The 22016-nt window shown below is 48.7% G+C and overlaps 1 protein-coding gene across 1 annotated transcript; it reads left to right on the forward strand.

Moving 5' to 3' along the window:
- The first annotated feature begins 1113 nt into the window (after nt 1–1113).
- Nucleotides 1114–4871, forward strand: LOC124655438 (protein ROLLING AND ERECT LEAF 2-like). Its single transcript, XM_047194336.1, has 4 exons — nt 1114–2296; nt 2423–2595; nt 3437–3660; nt 4040–4871. Exons 1-4 carry the CDS (start codon nt 1114–1116, stop codon nt 4764–4766), a joined length of 2307 nt encoding a protein of 768 aa, XP_047050292.1. The 3' UTR covers nt 4767–4871.
- Nucleotides 4872–22016: the final 17145 nt, after the last annotated feature.

Genomic DNA, 22016 nt, shown 5'->3' on the forward strand with positions numbered 1-22016 from the left:
ATTCAATGCTTATTAATAAGGATAAGCAATACCCTCTTTTATGTGCCATAACAATGGTTTAAACATGATAGGATCATTGCTCAAGGAAACCCTAATTATTTAACAATATGAAGTTTTTTTTGACATGTTAACAATATGAAGTTTAGCCTTGAAAACATATCCAATATCACATAAAAACTATCAGATAGCTCACGGTCTAAACTTTAAGTGTATATAGCTATTTAGTCTCACACACAAACTTCACATATGTTCATTAATGTAGTGTTTTTAAAATATCCTAATAAACTTTCGCCCATAAGTTAAAGACGATTAAAGATGCCTCTATGCATGTGATATATATATTTAGCATATATATAGGTGGTGGCTATGTAATGTATTATTTTCTATACAATAGTATAAAGTCCATAAATTATAAATATATTAATACTCAGATCAATTTGAACACACTAAATATATTGTCTTTTATAAAAAATTAAATGCGAGGGCCACCATGCTAGTGATATAAAGGATGTGTTGATATAAAGGATGTGTGATCTCTAATTTTAACGGATCACAATACAAATTTAACTGTTGTAGAGTTGTCGTGTGGGATGGGAGCTCGTCCCACATGTCCTCCACGCCCACCAGGCCACCACTGTATCGCGTCTTGCGTTAACAAAGGGCCCCTCTGCTGTTAAATCCGGTCCATCCAATCGCTACCGAAACCTCGCATTCTGAACACTGCCCGCCTTGGATTTTCGCTGTTTCACTTCCACTTCCGTCCACGCCCACTCCTCGGCAAGCGACAAGCCCACCAAAAACAAAAACAAATGTGAGCCAAGATCCTACTACTGCCCACCACTTCTTCCCCAGCCAGCCTTCTCTGCCTCGTCGGCCGAGCTCTCCTCCCTTCCCCAGTCAATCCAGTTCCCGTCACTCGCGTCGCACACCCCGGCAAAGCCCCACGCGCCCGTCCCCCGTTGTCGCTCGCCGTCCGCGCGACCGACGGCGTCCTCGCGCCAACCTCACCCAACGCCATAATGCGAGCCGAGCAGGAGTAGGTACACTCTAACTCTCGAGGGCCGCGCGCGCGTGGGTGCGTCCCTTCGCGTTCCTCGTCCGCCTGCGCGCGCCATGGGCTGCAAGGGCTCCAAGCTCGACAGCCAGGAGGCGGTGGCGCTCTGCCGCGGCCGCGCCGACCTCATCGCCGCCGCCGCGCGCCACCGCTACGCGCTCGCCGACGCGCACGCCGCGCTCGCGGGATCCTACGACTCCCTCGCCGCGCCGCTCCACCTCCTCCTCCAGCTCCAGGCCCCCACGCCGCACCTCGCGCTACCTTCCGACCGCAAGGGCGGTCGTGCTGGCCGTGGCGCACGGCTGCCGTCCTCGTCCGTCCCGGACCGCCATTACCCCACCTCCTCGCACGTGCGCTGCGAGTCCTGCTCCTCCTCCTCCTCCTCGGGATCCTCCTCGCCGCCCGACTCGCCCACGCGCCGCTTCCTCCTCCCCGAGCAGCAGCGCCTCCCGCTCCCACAGCCGGACTACTTCCCGTACGCGCCCGACCCAGCGTTCGCCTACCAGCCGCCCGCCAACCCCGCGTTCGCCTACCCACCGCAGAGCACGCTGCAGTTCTACTACGCGCGCAGCCGCCCGCCCCCGGCGTCCGTCGCCGTCGCGCAGCGCGCACCGGTGTCTGCGCGGGCGCGCTACAGCGCCGCTACTGGCGACGGCTACCCGCAGCCGCATTACTACCCCTACGGCGGCGAGCCGGCCGCGCCGCAGCAGAGGGCGCCGGTGGCACAGCCTCCACCTCCGCCTCCTCGGGAGAGCTCGTGGGACTTCCTCAACGTGTTCGAGAACTACGACGACTCGTACGAGAGCAGCTACTACTACAACCCCGCCGCCGCGGCGGCCGCCGCGTACACGCCGAGCCGCAGCTCGCGGGAGGTGCGGGAGGAGGAGGGCATTCCGGAGCTGGAGGAGGACGACGAGGAGGTCGTCGTCGTCAAGGAGATGGCCAGCGAGTACTCGACTGTCGGCACCACCCGCCCGAACCGACACGGCTCCGTCGGTGCTGCCAATGCCTTCGCGGAGCTCGACAAGCCCAGAAAAAACGCACGACAGAGGCCGCCGGCGTACCGCAATGTGGGCGCGCCGGTACCGGAGCCGCCGGCGCAGAGAGTCTTCGACAGTGTGGTTGATCCTGCAGGCGCGATCAAGACGCAGCTCGTTCGGGTGGCGGAGGCGGCCAGGGAGCTCGCGCCGCTGCTCGAGGTCGGGCGGCCGAGCTACCAGGGGCGCAGCTCGGTTTACCACGGTGAGCTACTGCTTGGTCAATGGAAATGCTTGTCTCTGATATTCATCTAACTAAGTCTACCCGCAAAAAAAAAGTTTATCAGTGATGCAATGTGCATAGTTTGACTCTCTGTTCCACTGTTTGAAGCTGCTTCATCACGGATGATGTCTGCAATCTCTGTGCCGCATCTGGGGTGCAGGGACGTGGACACGTTGGGCATGGGAGTTGCTGAGGAACCCAAGGTGGTGGGATCGTGGAGCCTATCCTTGACACTAGAGAAGCTATATTTCTGGGAGTCCAAGCTGTATGGTGAGGTCAAGGTATGCTCAATATTCTGTTAACCACCTTTCCAAGAGTAGTATTGATCTCTGATCTTGAGCCTGTATTTTTGTTAATCACCGAAATGTGCACGAAACAGTGTCATATGTTGTCTAACCTACAACCTTTCCTAGCTTTAGTGTTCTGGATCTTTAGGTAGCCTTTTTATTTATTCCAAGGTCCTTTCTGTTTGAACAAAAAGCAACTTGAGCTGAATAATTGAGAGGGCATCCTACTGGGGTAGCTTCATCCTTTTCCAGTGAAGCAAAAATCTTGCAATTTTTCAGTATCCACAAAATAAAAGGGAAAACATTACCATTTTCACCTGCTGCTGTTTAATGGACAAGCTGATTGCTTCTGGCACTCTAGTAGCCTGTTAGCATTTTGTGCGCACTTCAGGAGTCTAGGTAGTCTTGGCATGATAATTAATCAAAGGTTAATTAGATAATAAGTATCCACTATGTGAAGTAACTTTCTCAAAGTCGAAAGACCAGATTCTGATGAACTTCCAAGCAAACATGGTTTTGTGGTACCATGCAATGTTGCATGAACAATTTGAGTAATTCAATATTCTTGATCTTTTTCTCTCCTATTTTCTAAGATAGAGTAGAAATTTATCACTATACAGTTTCCAAATTCTTTATCAAGGTCATCGTGTAACACTATTCGCAATCATGTTTTGTGGATTTGATTTGCTGCCTATTTGAATTACCTTTTTTTTACCATTGATCAGGGTAACATCGCATATGCTTCTAATTAGGGAGTAGATTATGTCTATGCCTTTAGTCACCAAAGCATCCTGCTGACACTGTATTTCTCTTTTGTGTGGCATTTCTCCCGCAGGCTGAGGAAAAAATGCGCTTACTTCTAGCCAAGAACTCTAAGCGACTGAAGCTTTTAGATCAAAGGGGAGCTGAAGCTCAGAAGATTGACGCAACTCGAAATTTGCTCAGGAAATTGTCAACAAAGATAAAAATAGCCGTGCGTGTGATTGCCAAGGTTTCAAGAAAGATTAACAAAGTAAGGGATGAGGAACTAGGGCCGCAAGTTAATACCTTGATCCAAGGGTATGTCTGAGGATAATTGTTCTTATTTTTCATTGTGCTTTCTATTTGTTGCAAGAAGCATGTTTTGATCAGTAGAATCACAACCATAAGATCTCAACTGTTATATTCATGTTATGCACTGTGATATAAATGGTGCACACATTTTGACATTTGAACTCAATGACTTGTTGGGAAGGAAATGGGGATATCGTGCATTTACATCCAGGATCGTTTAAAGAATTTGTCTGACTTTTGCAGAATCTGTGTTGCATTATGGAAACATGATATTTGTTGAAGTTAAAAGTTCCTGATTTCTATTCTAATATAACTTTCTCTCTTAAGCTCCATCTATTTCTCAGTAAGTGCTGCCTCTCTCTAACAAAAGGGTCACATCTTTCAGGTTTGAAAAAATGTGGCAAGACAAGCTACAGTCCTACCAGATTCAGTTTCAATTGATGTCAGAAGCCAAAAACTTGGCTTCGGTTATATCAGGTGGAAACAGCCGTGATTTGGCAATGGAGCTGGAACTAGAACTGATTAAATGGATTATCAATTTTTCCTCTTGGGTGAGCGCGCACAGGAACTTTGCAAAAGCACTGAATGGATGGCTAGCACTCTGCCTCAGCTACGAGCCTGGGACGGCACCTACTTACTCACCTGGGAAAATAGGGGCTCCATTGATCTTTGTCATCTGCAACAGATGGTCTCAAGCTATGGACCAGATTTCAGAGAAGGATGTGGTCAATGCAATGCAAGCTCTCGTGTCTAGCATGCGCCATCTCTGGGAGCCGCAAAATCTCGATCCAAGCGAAAGAATCGTTGCGGTTAGAGAAAGGGAGAAATGGACCAAGATGTTGGAAAGGAAGGCGCTAGAGATGAACAAGGAAGCCGATGAACTAAACAGGAAGCTGGCCTTAGTGCCAGGCCAGCAGAGTTTTCAAAGGCGTCCAACGATACAAACATATGAGGCTCATCGTATTGAAGCAAGCAGCGTGCACACAAATCTGAGGCTGGTCGTTCAAGCTTTGGAGAACTTCGCTGCCGATTCCCTACAAGCTTTCCAGGAGATACTGAGAGAAGCTGATGAGGCAACAAGGCCGTCAAGAGAGAATTCGAGGGTACGGTGACTGGAAGAGAAGTTCGAAGACCAATTCCTGCTTTTGAGATGTTAGCATTTCACAATGTGTGGCTTTAGATGAGTATTACGTAGTTTCCTGCTGATTGTGGCCTGGTAGCGTTTTGGTGTGAGGTTCGGGCGATGCCTGTATCCTCTTGTAATTAGCTTTTGTTTCACTGAAACGTTTGTGGGCTGCACCTGTGTAAGATAAAGGCTATGGTAGTAGTATGGTGGTTTCTTCTTTTCTAATGAAAGGTTGGAACTGGGGCATCGTGCCCTGTTTATTACAAAAATGTCAACACCTCGCACGGCGCAGTATGATATAGAGGTGGCAGCATGGTGCGCTTGGTTGGGCATTGTAAACTGATTTCTTGATAGCTCCTACATCTTCAGACCAAGTAGTTTATGGATGGGCTTTTGTGCAGAAGATCAATGAGCTTGAACGGGGCATTGTGTCATTGACAATGTGTCGCATCAGCACTTTGGACAAAACGAGAATCGCCGGGATTTTTCAGCACAAAGTTCTTACTGGAGGACCTTGGTTTCGGTGCGTATTCTCTCTTGTTTAGTGCTTTATAGAGTGCTTGGTTTCTTTTTTTTGAGAGTGGTTGGTTTTTATTAGCCATTTTCAAGTGTTGTAGTACTAGAGACATCTGAAACTTCCTGTACTGTACTACAGCAAAACTGAAACTTGGCGTGGTCAAATCTAATACTCTTCTTGAGTTTACAAGCCAACGAACCTAAGGTCTGAATCTGAATTTGGTGCTGATATATGCGTGTTTGTTGTCTTGCAGATCTGAAGTTTCGAACACAATCTTCATCTAGTAGGACGTTTATTCGGTTAATCCTTTCTTGATTACAAACACATGTAGATTCATGGAACGGGAGTTACCTTCGCCGTCTAGCCAAGAGACAAGGGTTACCGAACCCGACTCGAAGTCGAAGGTGGCTTCAGTCTGCAAAACAAATTTCAGAAGGATTCCGATTCTCCAAAGATACATTGACGATCCAGAGCGCAGAGGGCAGCCGTCGCATCAGGATCCAGATCGTGGCTCGAGATTTGCATCCAGTGTGGCGACCAGAGGTGGGAGGAGGGGGTGGCGCGATTGCTGTTGGTGGCAGCCGTTGGGAAAAAGGACTAAGGAGAGAATAGCGCAGGCGTGATCGTATCGACGACAGGTAGTCTTCCGGCAACCGATGGAGAACGCTCGTTCCTCTGGGGATTCTCCAGATTCAAGCGCCGATTGCGATTGGTCCCAACTTCATGGAGACCTGCTTGTCCTGATCTTCAGCAATCTCGAAATCCCAGATCTCTTCAGCTCAGGTGTGGTCTGTCGTTCATGGCACCTCAATTACCTGGAGGCCCGTCGTCTCCGGCTGTGCTCCCCGAACCAGAGTCCCTGCCTTGTTTATTCCTCCGGCGACCGTGACGCCAACACGGTCACCCTGCATAACATGTCCACCAACAAGATCTACCACGTCACCCTCGCAGAGCCTGCCTTCCGCACACGCTACGTCATGGGCTCCTCCCATGGCTGGCTCATCACCGCGGATGAGCGGTCCAATCTCATATTTGTCAACCCTGTAACCAGAGCTGAGATAGCTATGCCTCCACCCGAAACCATGAACAATGTCAGGCTCCGCTACACTGAAGAGGGCGTGCTAGATGGATATGATATCCTCTACATGGATCTGATCTCTCGGGATCTTTACACTGATGAAACTGAGCCGTATGATGTTACACTTGAAGAAGGCCGCTTCTACTTCTATGAGAGGGTCGTTCTTTCTTGTGATCCGTCCAGTGAAAACTGCATAGTCCTCCGAGTACACTACCCGGATAATTACCTGTCTTATGCTAGGGTCGGGGACCCCGAATGGACTTGGATTAATGCAAACAAAGATTGCCGGAGATATCAAGATATACTTTATAGCAATAGTGATGGTCTGTTTTACGGTGTTCGTGGTATGGGTGAGATTGATTCTATTAATCTTAATGGACCTTCTGCTGAAGTGAAGCCCATTTTGAAGCCTATCATATCCTATCAAGCACATAGTAGGTATATTGTTCGGGCACCATGGGGAGATTTTTTGCAGATATGGAGACATGATAGATATACTTATAAGGAGAATGGTAAAATGGAACGAGTTGCGGCCAAATTTTTTGTGTACAAGGTCGACTTCGTTGAACAAAAGCTCGTGGAAACAGATAGCCTCCAAGATCACGCATTGTTCATTGGTTTCAACAGCTCGTTCTTGCTTCCAGTGAAAGATTTTCCTACGTTGATTCCCAATAGCATCTATCACACGGATGACTTAACACGTTATATCTTTTGTGAGAGATTTAGTCTCAGACAGGTTGTTGTCTTTAGTATGAAAGATAACAGTCTTCTTGAGTTATTGCCCCCTAGTTCAGATTCAAGATTGAACTGGCCACCCGCAGTTTGGATTCAACCGTCACTTACTTGAGGTTAGTAAAAAATATTGGTACAGGACATACATCATTTTGTGTGTGTTTGTTTTATGCTTTTTTTCATATGTATCATATTTGGCAACGTAGGTCAGCTCCTGAATCAAGTCTCCTCCACAATTAGCCCGCACAATCACCTCTAAGGATCTAACACTACAGGAATGGGAGAAGACGCCGACGGCCAAACTGTACGCCGACGGCTTTTTATCGGGGCTGTCGGCGTACGGCCTCGCCGGGGCAGCTCAGGAAGCCGACCGTCGGCGTACAAATACCGTCGGCGTAGAGGTGGCTACGCCGAGGGCAGCCGTCGGCGTCACCTTGGCCCTCGGCGTAGCACCGGCATCGCCTCTGGCCCAGTCCGCGCCGTCGTCGCCCGCTCACGGCGTCAGTCAGACGCCGACGGCCACCCTCGGCATAGGGCATGGCCACCCTATGCCGACGGCCACCCTCGGCATATAGGTTTTTATTTTATTTTTTCCCTCTCTCATATTACTTTATAATATGTTTCTATTATTTATTTACTAGTATGAATTATGTAAAAAATGGTTCTATTTTTTAAGAATTCGTAGATGCCATATGTAGGTCCCATGGGTGACGCTCTTCGCAGACGGGTCAACCGGAGCCACTAGGCCCAACATTTGCTATCGATGTACATATGGGTAGATCCGCGGGGTCCCCGCCCTACGGTTTCCCGAACCCTAACCCTAACTGTAAGCCTAACTCTAACCCTAACTCTAACCCTAACCGTAACCCTAACTCTAGCCCTAACCCTAACCCTAGGGTTTCCACATACATTGCTAACTCTAACCCTAACCCTAACCCTAACTCTAACCCTAACCCTAGGGTTTCCACATACATTGCTAACTCTAACCCTAACCCTAACCCTAACTCTAACCCTAACCCTAGGGTTTCCACATACATTGCTAACCCTAACTATAACCCTAACGCATCACTTGGTAAAACCCTAACCCTAGGGGTCCCGCCCTAGGGTTTCCCAAGAAACAGATCACCGGAGCGTCGGAATTGTTGGAAAACTTGCTTCCGCCCCTAACATACATGTACAAGTGTGATGTAAGGTTTGGCTAACCTTGGATGTACCCGGCGTTGACGATTTCCGCATAATGGGCTACCAGTTGGTAAAATCCAGGATCTGTATGTGGAAACCCCCGCCATGGCTCGAACGGAGCCTATTTTATGGTAAAGTATGCCCAACCTATGGTTTCCATGTACATATGTCCTAAACAAAGCAAAATAAATAAAAAAGTCCACTCGGTAAACCCTCGCACGGAGAAAGCTATAGGGGTAGATGTGTGGGTCCCCGCCCTAGGGTTTTCCAAGTTACGGACCACCGGAGCGTCGGAATCGCTCGGAAAACTTGTGTGTGCCCACATGGCATGCACAAAAGTGATTTGAGATGGTTTTATATTCAAGGATACCCCCCAAGGTGTGTCCGGCTTCTCGACAGGGGGTTCCTACACTTAGGCAGATCTCCGGATGTATAGGGGAACTCCCTGAGGTGAACTCGGAGAGAAAAGTGATACATTTAAGAACTTAAGACCCAGTACACGATACAAAACACTTAAATAACTAGACCTACACACATACCAAAGCGCTTAAAGTACTAGACCCACACACGAACCGAAACACTTAAAGAACTACACCCACACACACAGGAACCAACACACTTAAAGAACTACACCCACACAGGAACCAAAACACTTAAAGAACTAGACGCACACACAAACCAACACATTTAAAGAACTACACCCACACACGAATAAAGCACTTAACGCTAGACACACGGACTCGACACACACACATATTAATCAGAGAAGTCGAAATCTTCGTCCTCGCCGGGGTGTCCTCCGAAGCGGTGGTTGTGAAGATCCACGACCACCGTTCATCATCCTCCCCCATGTCGACGCCTCTCCTTTGGCGTACTCCGCTTCAACCGCAGCCTTCCTCTCGCCGCTTTCCCGCCCTCCTCTCTCTCCCGTACGTCCGCTTGTCCTTCCGGAATGCGCGCTCCGCCTCGACGGCTCCGGGATGGTCTCCGCGCCACCGTGCCATGAACCGCTCGTCCGCCTCGGTGGTATCAATCCGCCGCCGGCCGGACTCGTACCGCCGCGCTTCACCCCGTGAGCGAAGTAGCGGCTCGCAGAGAGACTCCGAGCTTCCGTCGGAGACCCGACCTCCGGGAAGATCATTTCGTGGCGCGGCCGGCCAAACCTCCAAGCCGCAACGTCGTATGCGCGGGCAGCAGCCTCCTTCGTGTAGAAGGTGCCGAGCCACACACGCGTACCACCGGCGGTGATTTCAGCCGCGAAATGTCCCGCAGGCCGCAGGCGAACGCCGATGAAGCCCGTGTTGCTACGGCGACGAGGAGCCATCCCGGCGGCGAGCTCAGCTCGGAGGATTTTGTGGTGCTCGTTGGATGAGAGAAGTGATGAGGGGAGAAATGTTGCTGGTGCTGTTAGTGGAGAAGACATGGCTATATATAGGCCAACGAGGGGCTGAAACGGCGGGAAAACTTGGCGGGAGAGAATGGGCGGGAAAGGGCGGGCGGGAAAACTTGGCAGGAGAGAATGAGCGGGAAAGGGTGGGCGGGAAAACTTGGCGGGAAATCATGGCGGGAAAAAAGGGCGGGGGAGAAGCAGCGGGAAAGGGTGAGCGGGAAAAAAGGGCGGGAGAGAAGTAGCAGGGCGTAGGGAATGGCCCCAAAACTTGTGTGTGTCCACATGGAATGCACAAAAGTGATTTGAGATGGTTTTATATCCAAGGCTACCCCCAGGTGTGTCCGGCTTCTGGACAGGGGGTTCCTACACTTAGGCAGTATTCCGCATGTATAGGGGGAACTCCTCGGAGTTGAACCGTAGAGAAACTTGAGATCATATGGGATGATCCTTGTTTCCACATGTACCTATGACCTAACCAAGCTCAAATGGAGGCATATGCCCATCTGGGGACCCCGATGGGATGCGATCAAAGGGGTAGACCGCGCGATCAACAGAACCAGGGTTTCGTCGGAAATCGAGCATCAGATGTAGGGAATGGTCCCAAAACTTGTGTGTGTCCACATGGAATGCACAAAAGTGATTTGAGATGGTTTTATATCCAAGGCTACCCCCCCAGGTGTGTCCGGCTTCTCGGACGAGGGGTTCCTACACTTAGGCAGCATTCTCGCATGTATAGGGGGAACTCCTCGGAGTTGAACCGGAGAGAAACTTGAGATCATATGTGATGATCCTTGTTTCCACATGTACCTATGACCTAACCAAGCTCAAATGGAGGCATATGCCCACCGGGGACCCCCGATGGGATGCAGATCAAAGGGGTAGACCGCGCGGTCAACGGAACTAGGGTTTCGTCTGAAATCGAGCATCGGATCTAGGGAATGGCCCCAAAACTTGTGTGTGTCCACATGGAATGCACAAAAGTGATTTGAGATGGTTTTATATCCAAGGCTACCCCCTGGTGTGTCCGGCTTCTCGGACGGGGGTTCCTACACTTAGGCGGATTCTGCATGTATAGGGGAACTCCTCGGAGTTGAACCGGAGAGAAACTTGGGATCATATGTGATGATCCTTGTTTCCAAATGTACCTATGACCTAACCAAGCTCAAATGGAGGCATATGCCCACCGGGGACCCCGATGGGATGCAATCAAAGGGGTAGACCGCGCGGTCAACAGAACTAGGGTTTCGTCGGAAATCGAGCATCAGATGTAGGGAATGGCCCCATAACTTGTGTGTGTCCACATGGAATGCACAAAAGTGATTTGAGATGGTTTTATATCCAAGGCTACCCCCCCAGGTGTGTAAAAGGAAAAAAACAAAAGGAAGTAAAAGGAAAAAACAAAAGGAAAATAATTTAGAAAATAATTTTATACCTATAATTGAGATTAAATAGGAAGTAAAAGGGGGAAAAAAAGGTCTATGCCGAGGGCCACCCTCGGCGTATAGCCGGCCCTCGGCATAGGGGGGGCGCGCCGGACCGGTTAGGGCACGGCCTGGTCGAGCCGGACCACGCACACGCCTCATCTCCAACCCGCCCGCGCCCATCTCCTCCCCCTGCCCGCCGCCACGATCCCCGCCCGCCGCCACCAGCCTCTGCGCCGCCCGCGCCACCAGCCTCTGCGCCGCCCGCCCTCCCCGCCGCCGGCCGCCCGCCGCCGGCCGCCCGCTGCCCCTCTCCTCCCCGGCCGCCCTCCTCCCCACGGTCTCTCGCTCCCCACCGCCGACCTTCGCCTCCCCGCTGCCGCCCTGCTCGCGTCGCCGCCCCGCCTCCCCGCCGCCGCCCGTGCTCGCGCCGCCGCCGCCCCTGCACGCGCCGCCCCTTCCTCCGCCGCCGCCTCGCGCCGCCTCCGGCCTCCCCGCCGCCCCTGCCTCCCGACCCCGCCCCTGCCTCTCCTATGGTAAGTTTTTTTTTCATTTTTTTAACTTTTATTTGTAGTATTGTATGCTATTTAGAAATACAAATAGAATGGAAATAGTTTGTGAAATGTGAAATGTGAAATGTTTGTGAAAGGTGAAAATAGAAAATGTGAAAATGTGAAATAGAAAATGTGAAATAGAAATACAAATAGGAAATGTGATATGTGAAATGTTTGTGAAAGGTGAAAATAGAAAATGTGAAAATGTGAAATAGAAAATGTGAAATAGAAATACAAATAGGAAATGTGAAATGTGAAATAATTTGTTTTTTAATGAATGGAAATAGGTGCCATCGTGACCGCCGACCTCGTGACCGCTCCGTCGTGACCGCTCCGTCGTGACCGCCGTGTCCGTGATTCTCTCCGGTCGCCGAGGGTGAGCTAAAACATCGCCTCCCTTCTCCACATTTTCTTATTTCACTAGATTCATTTTTCAAGTAAAGTTGCGTAACCTAGGTGTCACTTCCCGTCCGCGAGCGTTACGCGGATAAATATGCATTAGTGGTCCGCATATTTTGAACCGTAACGCTTGCGGCATTTACGGGACAGTCGGCGGATGCGTAGTTGTCTACGTTTTCCATGTTCTACTCCGATCCGAGTCAGGATTTCGGCGGCGCCTCCCCGTTGTTCTCCGGATGCACATCCTCTCGGCTTTTTGCCGAGACGTGTATCGGGAGAGCAGCGGGGAGGTGCTGCCGAAATTCTGACTTGGACCGGGTAGAGCATGGAGAACGTAGCCAACTACGGATCCGGCGGCTGCTAGGAGCCCACCTAGTAGAGATGTAGGTTGATGCATGCGTTTCGCCCGGTAAAATAAATAAAAATATGATGCATTTAATTTCCTATTTGATATAAATGCTATGTCTCGTGGTTTGGCTCCCAATAAAGCGAGAGGATGGCTGATAATGGATGGATGTACAATGAGCGTGTTAGTGCGACCGAGAAAACAGATGAGTGGACAAGGAAGACCCATTTTCTAGTGAATGAGTTAGCGCGTGGTACAAAGGGGCTGGTTCGGGCACTTTGCCCTCGTGTTCGCCGCGTGAAGCGTCAACGTCATGGGAAGGATGAAATGTATAGACACCTTCCGCAATATGGGTATATGCATGGGTACGTCACGGAAATCGACTTTGATGAGCGCGAACGTGACAGAGGTGAGGTGATGCGGCAGCGGCTCAATGGCAATGCGTACGATGGAATTAGAGACTTTCTAGATGATCTCGTCCATGCCGATGTCCCGGATTCGCCACCTCCAGAACCGGAGGCGCCGCCGTAACCGGAGGCGCCGCCAGAACCGGAGGAACCAGAGCCAACCGCGAAGGCCTTCTATGATATGATTGCCGCGGCTAAGAGGCCTCTCGTACGAGGGCGCCGCGATTTCTCGCCTCGATGCCATCTCCCAATGTCTAGCCGACAAGACCCGGTACAACACCACCCGTGAGGGCTTTGAAGCAAGTCCGAAAACAACCGGTAACATGTTGCCCAAAGATCATTGTCCGCCTCAAAGCCTCGCACGCGACGAGGAGAATGATGAAGGACCTCAAAATGGATTATCAAAGGATAGATCGTTGTCCGAAAGGCTGCGTTCTATTTTGGAGACAAGTATGCGGAGGACAAGTACTCGTCACATCCGTAAGCGGTCTAGGTATGAAGAGGTAACGGGAAAGGATGGTCAGGTGAGGCAGTCAAGCACCGCAAAGTCGATTCTTCAATATCTCCCATTCATAAAAAGAATCCAGCGGCTTTACATGCACGAGGAGACAGCCAAACAGATGACGTGGCACAAGTATGGGAAGAGATTCGTGGACGAAAACAAGAAGTTGAAGATGGGATATCCATCCGATGGTACGGCATGGAAGAACTTCGATACAAAACACCGCCTTAAGGCAGCCGAGGCTCGGAATGTCAGAATTGCGATAGCAACAGATGGCTTCAATCCGCGCAAGTAGATGACAAGTCTCAGTTTGATGCTTTATTTCTGCAAAGCCTAACTTGTAACCTATCTTGCAGGAAATGATGATCTCTATGTCTACTGGTACACCGCCACCGGCTCGAGTTACCGTGGCGGGGGACATGCCTATCATGCCATCGAGGGCAGCTTTCGCTGCGACTTACTACGGATTCACACCGGAGGTAAGTTCTTTGCCAAACCGGTAGTTACCACTTTCCTTTGCCTCGCAAGTTGCTAACATGTAGGGAACACGTAGGGAACGGGATGGTCCGGGAACCAGGCATCGCCGGGTGGGCGCGAGGTCACACCAGCTCATGAAGGTGGTCGGTCTCCCGGGCGTTCTGCCGGTGCCTCTCCGTCGACTACTCCCGGGACTACTCCCGGTGCCTCTCCGTCGACTTCTCCCGGGCGTGCTACCGGTCCTTCTCCAGGTGGTTCTTCTGCAGCTTCTACCGGAGCGCAACCCCGGGCTGCTCGTTTCGCCAACGATGTGGGCGGACACACCCCGCCCGGGTCCTTCCTCCGCTAGTCGGCACCGGGCTTCTTGCTTGCCATCATTTGCTACCTACTACTATGTATTGGATGACATGGCACTCTCCTCTTGTATGCTATTACATGCACCATGTATGCTACTATGTGGATTTCATGCTATTTATGTGAATTATGGATGAATTTGGATGTATTTGTATGCTACTATGTGGATTTCATGCTATTTATGTGAATTATGGTGAATTTGGATGAATTTGTATGTGTGAACTGTAGTATTATGCAAACTGAACTGCTGGAACGGTGCAAATTGAACTGCTGAAAACAAAAAAAAAATTTGGGCAAGTCTACGCCGAGGGCAATGCCGTCGGCATAGACCCCTGCTGCGACCATATGGTCAGGGCTATGCCGACGGTATTGCCGTCGGCGTAGACCCCCCACCTGGCAGCAGCGCCCAGCGTGCCGCGTGTCCGCTGCATGCGACATGCAGACGCCGAGGGCCGGGCCGTCGGCATAGACGCCGTACGTGGCAGCCTCGCGATGCGCCACGTCGCCCCACGGCGCCCAGATCGTGTGGCTATGCCGAGGGCAAGGCCGTCGGCGTCTGATGGAGCACCGTTAACGGAGACGGCCGGCCGTGGCCAAACGCCGAGGGCAGCTACGCCGAGGGGAAGTCGCACCGTCGGTATAGGCGGCATACGCCGACGGCCGGCCCTACGCCGACGGCACGATGACAGGTGCCGAGGGACCTGGACGCCGAGGCGCTATGCCGAGGGCTGCCGTCGGCGTAGCCTACGCCGAGGGCCAGGCGTGGCTACGCCGAGGGCAGCCGGCCGTCGGCGTCTACGTCGATTCCTGTAGTGTAACTAATATTGTAGAAAAATGGTTTGGGTGCACATTCAGTCGGATGTGATTGTTATAGTTGATTACGACAACGACTAGGGACTGCCTTTGTTTGAAATGTAGTAACATGACAGTGTAGAATTATTGGTGCTGCTAGCACATGCTTAAGGCTATGTTTGGTAGCAAAGTATTTTTGAAGTATTTCAGCAATACCATAGTTTCTTAAAATACCACAATTTTAAATAGTTCGATGCGTTTGGCTGTGACTAAAGATTGTGGTGTTAATACTTCGTTATCTCTCAAAATGTGCCATTTTTAAGTATTGGAAAAACAACTCTGGGCCACTTTTTCCAAAACTGAAGTATTGTTAGGCCAGACAATTTAATACTATGGTTTTATAATACTTCAGTTGTAGGAAAACTTTGTTGCCAAACTAGGCCTATTGCTCAATCTTTTTCTGCTTCTTATGACCATCAAACTAGATATTATACTTAATTCTAGATCTAAATATTATCCTCTGGTAATTAGCTTTTGCTTGAATTACTACCCTAATGGTGTACCACAGGCATCTACTTTATGTGGCTCATTTTGGTGGCGAGATATTATGAAGCTAGTTGACAAATACAGAGAGACATAATCTTGTTCTGGAATGATTTCTAGAATGGCATTGTCCCTGCTAAGGAATTCCCACGGTTACACTCGTTTTCCTTGGATAATTTTCTGTCAGTCAATGAAATGATCACTTGTGAGGACAGGGCAAATCTTATCAGCCAATGTCTCAACAGGCCTTTGAGGAGTACATACAAATAAAATGGAGGCTACTCTGAATTCTGTAACCATTTGAAAAGATGGCATAGATTCAGCTCATTTGTACTAAGAGCATTGTTTCTCTCATATTACATCCTACAAGATAGATACCTGGATCTGGAGGAGCAGAGTATTACTGAGAATGAAAGTCTTTGCTTGGGTGTTGGTTAGCGACCGATAAATACTAGAACGTTACTAGTGTTTTCACATGTGTGCTCGGCCCTACTCATACAACTGAGGACTCGATTCACTTGTTTTATTTATTGTAAATCAAGTAGAATGATCTGGGCATATTTGTAGATTGACTGGGCACAAGGTGACAATATTGAGGGGATGTTTATCACAGCTAGAGCTGCTTTTGCTAAACCTTTCTTTACAGAAGTAGTTAGTTTAGCCTACTAGAAGCAAAGGAATGAAGCCATCTTTGAGAATGTCATGCCAACATTTAGGTCTTGGCGCAGAAGCTTTATTCTTGATGCCACCATGCATGTGCATATGGTGAAGGACAAACATACTGCAGATTTTCATCATGGATTGAGAACTTGTTGTAAACCTTTTATATTTTCCTTTTGTATATGTGAGGTATAGTTGTAAAGTGGGTAGATTTTAATAAATTTCGTATTGGGGCTTTTCCCCACAGTTTCTTGGTCAAGAAAGCAAAACGTTTGTGGGCTTCACCCGTGTAAGATATGGCTATGGTAGTATAATGGTTTCTTCTTTTCTAATGAATGGTTGGAATATCGTGCCGTGTTGTAGGTTACAAAAATGTCAACACCACCTCCCTAGGTGGAGAACAACTGCTACAAAATTATACTATGATAGGAGGTTCAATCGGTGCATCCGCATACTACCTACCTAAACATTGGTGCACATGTAGCTCGCCGCTATCTTTCATTGATTAAGAACACATGTAGATTCATAGCAAGGGACGGTACCTAGTCGTGCGGATCCCGTGCTCGTCTTCGCTGTTCAGCCAAGAGACAAGGGGAACTCTGAACCCGACTCGAAGGCAGCACAAAAATGACTTTCAAAAGGTTTATAATTACCCAAATAAATATCCCAAAATCTTGCGAGTGCAACTGCACCGGATCAACCGGTCGAGCGCATGTACTACGGGACAAGCGACAGACATCAAAACGTGCTCGTTGTCCCCAACCAACTAACCTGATCCACTCCTTCTCCTCAAATCACGCCACCCTAGGACACCCATCCAACGTGACGCCATGATTATCCACTGCACTGCACCACCAGGACCCCATGTAGAAGAGATTGAAACTATTGCTCATTGCGCTGTCGGGATCTCCTAGTCACCTAAGCCGGCAGGGGCGCCCACTGAGTGCCGGAGAACTGAGCTACCCAATCTCCTGTCGGCTAGCCCCCTGCCATGCTACTAGATGGAGGGTAGGTCCCCCGTCTGGCCACCTCGAAGCACTCGCACATTAGGAAACAACAACCAAATCAGCGCCCACCTAGTTAGCAGCCGCATCGGGAGCAGTGTCCACGTGTCGACACCAGCTGTCACGAAGTTGCCTCCTGTTGAAGTGCGGTTGCCTACAACTCCACTAAAATTGCCTAGTGTTGCTACAAAGTTTCCTACCACTGTTATAAAGTTTCCTAACGCCGCACTGAAGTTATCTACCGGTGTTGTGAAGTTTCCTACCAATGTACTAAAGGTGCCTAGTGTTCCAGTGAAGTTGCCTCCAGTTGCACTAAAATTGCTTAGCGTTGCAGTGACAGTTAGTGTTGTTGTAAAGTTACCTAGTGATATTCTGAAGTTGGATCCACTTTTGTGAAGTTATAGCTGGCAAGCATCCTGAGCTGATCGTTAGAGCAACAAAAGTGCATAGTTGAGGATCACCAGCTAAGGCCCTAAATGACCACTACATGTTGTTGTGAAAGTTCATATCCCTATTATAAGTTTCCTTTTCTGATATGGCGAAGTTTTTTACCGAGTGTGGTGGAATTTCTTACTATTGCAATGAATTGGGTTAGTGATGTTTGTGAAATGACCGACTGTTGTTGTAAAGTTACTAAGTTATTTTTATTTGTTTATGAAGTTGTCTGCCACTATTGTAAAGTTGTCTACCGCTATAGCGAAGTTGCATATATTAATGTTGTGATGTTTCCTACTGGTGTTGTGAAGTTGCCTTCGACTGTTGTGAAGTTGTCTATCGCCATTGTAAAGTAGAATAAACGTATTTTTGTGAAGTTGCCTACCATTCTTATGGACTTTCCTACTTGATGTTATGAAGTTTCTTACGGGTGGTTGTGAAGTTGTCTACCGTTGTTGTGAAGATGCTATGTTTTTGTTTTTTTAGTTGTTGTCAAATTATGTGCCGCCAATATGAAGTTGCCTACCGCTGCACTGATGTTACCTATCCGATTTTTTTAAAGTTGCCTACCGCTATTATGCACCTCCTTACCGCTGAAATGAAGTTGTCTACCACCTATCAGAAGTTTCCTATCAGCTACCGCTGTTATGAAGTTTGCCTACCACTGCGTTGAAATTGCTTACATCACTGAAAGGTATTGTAGTCAACTTTACAATGGTAAAAAGCAACTAGTACTAGTACTAGGAAGTTCTAAGACTGGCTCTATTAGTGTTTGTGGGACAGGGCTGACTTGACCGACTGGCAACAGTTTCGGAAAACATCGCTAGCAACATCATAGCTAACAAATGAGAGACCACATATACCACAGTTGATTCGTGCGCACAAGTTGCTTTTACTACTCGCTAAATTAGGTATCATTGCGGTGAAAAGTTGAGTGATGATGTTGTGAAGGTTTCCTAACTCCACGGTGAAGTTGTCAACTGCTATTGTGAAGTTGCTAAGTTACTTTTAGTTAGGAAACTTCCGTTAACTTTTCATGGCTGCACTTTCCAACATGTTTTTTCAATTATACGGCAAACATGAAACATGTATTGCACATTAAGATTAAATAAAAACATGAAAAAAGACTAGCGGGAGATCGAATATGAAAAACACTAGCGAGACATAAGAAGACATCTTCAAACTTCTTCTTCTTCCACGACCAACCTGGTGGCATCTCCGTGGTCCGGGAACATGGTCATGACCTCAGTGCAAGTGTTGTCGAAGATGGCCACTATGTAGATGCCCGGGGCTTCCTTGTGGAAGGTGAGGAAGTGGCCAACCCTAAGGTTATGGGCAATGGCAAAGGATGCCCACCCCTAATCGATGATCTCCCTATTACCCTCGAACTTGGTAGTCATCCTCTACTTTCACCTAGTGTTTGTGAGGACGGCGATCTTCCCATAGATGGGTCCGAACCATTTGATGAACTTCGAAGGGATAGGGAGCATGCCCAAGGTCCACTCGAAGATGACACAGAGGAAGTTCTCCGGACCAACCTCGTCGCGGAAGTGGTCGACGTTGGTTGGCCTTCCTCGTGGCCTCTTGGTAGAACTCTCATGGGGAACCTCCGCAGGTGCGCCTAGGTGATCTTTGCTTGCCAAAGAAACAAAAAAGTCTAGGACACCTATGGTGAAATAAAGGTCAACACTTAGCTTTTACCTACATCATAGGCTCATAGCAAGAATGAACAAAGAAGGCCTCATGTATAGGGTCATACAAAAGGCAAATGGATTGCCCCCAAACGTACCAAGTCCAGAGTACAAGCAATGTGCTTGCACATAGGACTAGGTTCAAGGAGAATCCCTTGCCTTGCATTGTGCCACATTTTAATCATAGGCCAAAGAACAAAGAACAACGAAATACAAGCAAACATGCAAGACATCATAATACACATCATAGTGAACACCACAATTGATGCTATTCAACCAAGGACATTGCACAAGGAGGAGTGTTTGTGCAATGTACAAGGGTTGATGTAAGGGTATATTGCCCCTATGTGTGGTTTTGGTAATTAATGACAACCCCTATGGACTAATGTTTTCATTGAGTTTATATGAAGGAATATTCCATAAGTACTTCTTGTATTCCATGTGTTGGATTCAAGTATGGATGCCATGAATATAAAGATACACCTTGTGTATTGGCATCAAGATCATCGATTTAAAGATATATATGTGATATGATCAAGAAGATGAAATGAAGATGGAGTTCTTATGTGGAACTCAATATTAGCCATGCTCTATCTTAAGTAAGTATGAGAAGATACAAGGTTGAGTTGGGCAAGTTCAAGATGAGCATCTTGAGTGGATCACATGCTTGAAACTTGTCGTCCATTTGGTGATAATGGACATGCGAAGATGTGCATCAATGGAGCTTTCCCATCATAGTGTATGGGGGAGCATTTGTGAGTCTTCACGAAGCAACATTGGTCAAGTGAGGCATTCCGGCTTGAGTGAAGATTGAAGAGTTATCATCAAGATCAAGCGGTATGTGCAAGGCAAAGGTATGGCCTTGCTAGGTTTTCCTTTTACCGGTCTCAAGGTGGATGTTGGGAGACCGGATTATAGGATAGATAGCCGCACTATTAAGAGGGGCTTTCGGTTGGGTAACTTGATCACATCATCTTAGGGAGCTCAATCCTTTGAATACTTTGCATATCCTTATTGCTTCTTGGTGTTTCTCTGTGTGAGGTTCTTGAGCTTATTGCTAGCTTTACAACAAGCCCAAGTTCATCGAAAACGGAATCCGCATGTATCTTCTATTGCGTTTTCGAGTTTGGACGTCTTCACTGTTTCTTGACGGTGGGAGACTCCCTCTCTAAAATCATCTAAAATGTTTTGTTGGGGTTCTATTAGTCGTTATCTTTCCAACAAAATTGGTTTCATGTCAATCGGGGTCCGGACACAAAAGTTATCACAGTTTTTGTATAACATGTTTTCCTGCTCACCCGGTCAGGGACCCGGTCGGACCGTCCCATGCGCCGGCCGGTTCCGGTCTGCCGCCCGGTCAGCTGGCCTCCCAACCGGCTGGCCCGGCGTGCCGACCGGTCAACCGGGCGCCAACCGGGCGCCATCCGGGCGCCAACCGGGTGACCTCCTGGACGACACAAAGTGACCCCGGTCGGGGTCCGGCCTGCCGACCGGTTTGGACCGGCTGGTCCGGTCTGTGGCCCGGTCTGACCGGGCCCTGGACCGGACGGCCCGGCCCAAGGCCCGGTTGACCGGCCTCCTCGACGGTTGACTCAGCCCAACTTTTCCCCAGCGGTTATATTTGCTCTTGGGCTATAAATAACCCTTCTTCCACCTTGGGCTGTGTTAGTTCTTCCCCTTTCTTCACCTCCATTGTTGCTCTTGGAAGAACTTGCTCTCCCCTTTGATTCCTCCCATGATTCTTGCCCATTCTTGAGGGATCTAAGAGAGGAGATCTAGATCTACACTTCCACCAATCCATTTCTCCTCTAAGTGAGGGAAACTCTTGAGATCTAGATCTTGGAGTCTTTTGTTGACTTTCCCCATTGTTCTTCCTCTCCAATCTCATCTTAGCATTTGTTGCTTGGGTGAGATTTGAGAGTGAAGGACTTGAACACCTCTAGTGTTCTTGCTTTGCATTATTGCAAAGTGTTGAGCTCTCCACCACGATTAGTTCGAGTGAGAGACCGTGAGCTTGTTACTCTTGGAGGGAGACCTCCTAGTTGGCTTGGCGGTTGGTGCTCCGGTGATCTCTTCAAGCAGATTGTGAAGAGGCCCGGGCTTCTCCTTCATGGAGCTTGTGAAGTGGTTGTGGAGCTTGCCATCTCCGGAGCGGAGGAAAAGCTAACCATAAGGAAAGGGCCATTATCCTTCGTGGGTGTGGTTCGGAGAATAGGGTGAGCCTTCGTGGCGTGGGAAATCCTTCGTGGGACCTCCACTCCTCCAAACGTGACGTACCTTCTTGCAAAGGAAGGGAACACGGGAATACATCCTCGTCTTCGCATGCCTCGGTTATTTCTATACCCGAGCTCTCTTTCCTTGTGATAGCCATCGTGCTTGAAGTACATATATCTTGCTATCACTTGTGCTACATATATCTTATGCCTATCTTGCTTAGCTCTAGTTGCTATTGTTACACTTAGTTGAGCTTAGCATATTTAGGGTTTGTGCTTGTAAACTAAACGATAGTTTAATTCCGCATTATTACAAGACAAATCCGTAAGAATTTTTTTAATTGCCTATTCACCCCCCTCTAGTCGACATCTCGATCTTTCAGTTGATATCACCATTGTGGTGTCACTAGGTTGACACATTCAATCACTGCCCAAGAAGCACATGAAGAAAAAAAATGAATGTCTAGGAGAAGGAACTATCAAACAATGTGCTTCATACTAATCACGTATCGGTACGAAAGATGCTTTCTGACCAAGTG

Source organism: Lolium rigidum, chromosome 1 (genome assembly GCF_022539505.1).
Source record: "Lolium rigidum isolate FL_2022 chromosome 1, APGP_CSIRO_Lrig_0.1, whole genome shotgun sequence".
Lineage (NCBI taxonomy): Eukaryota > Viridiplantae > Streptophyta > Magnoliopsida > Poales > Poaceae > Lolium > Lolium rigidum.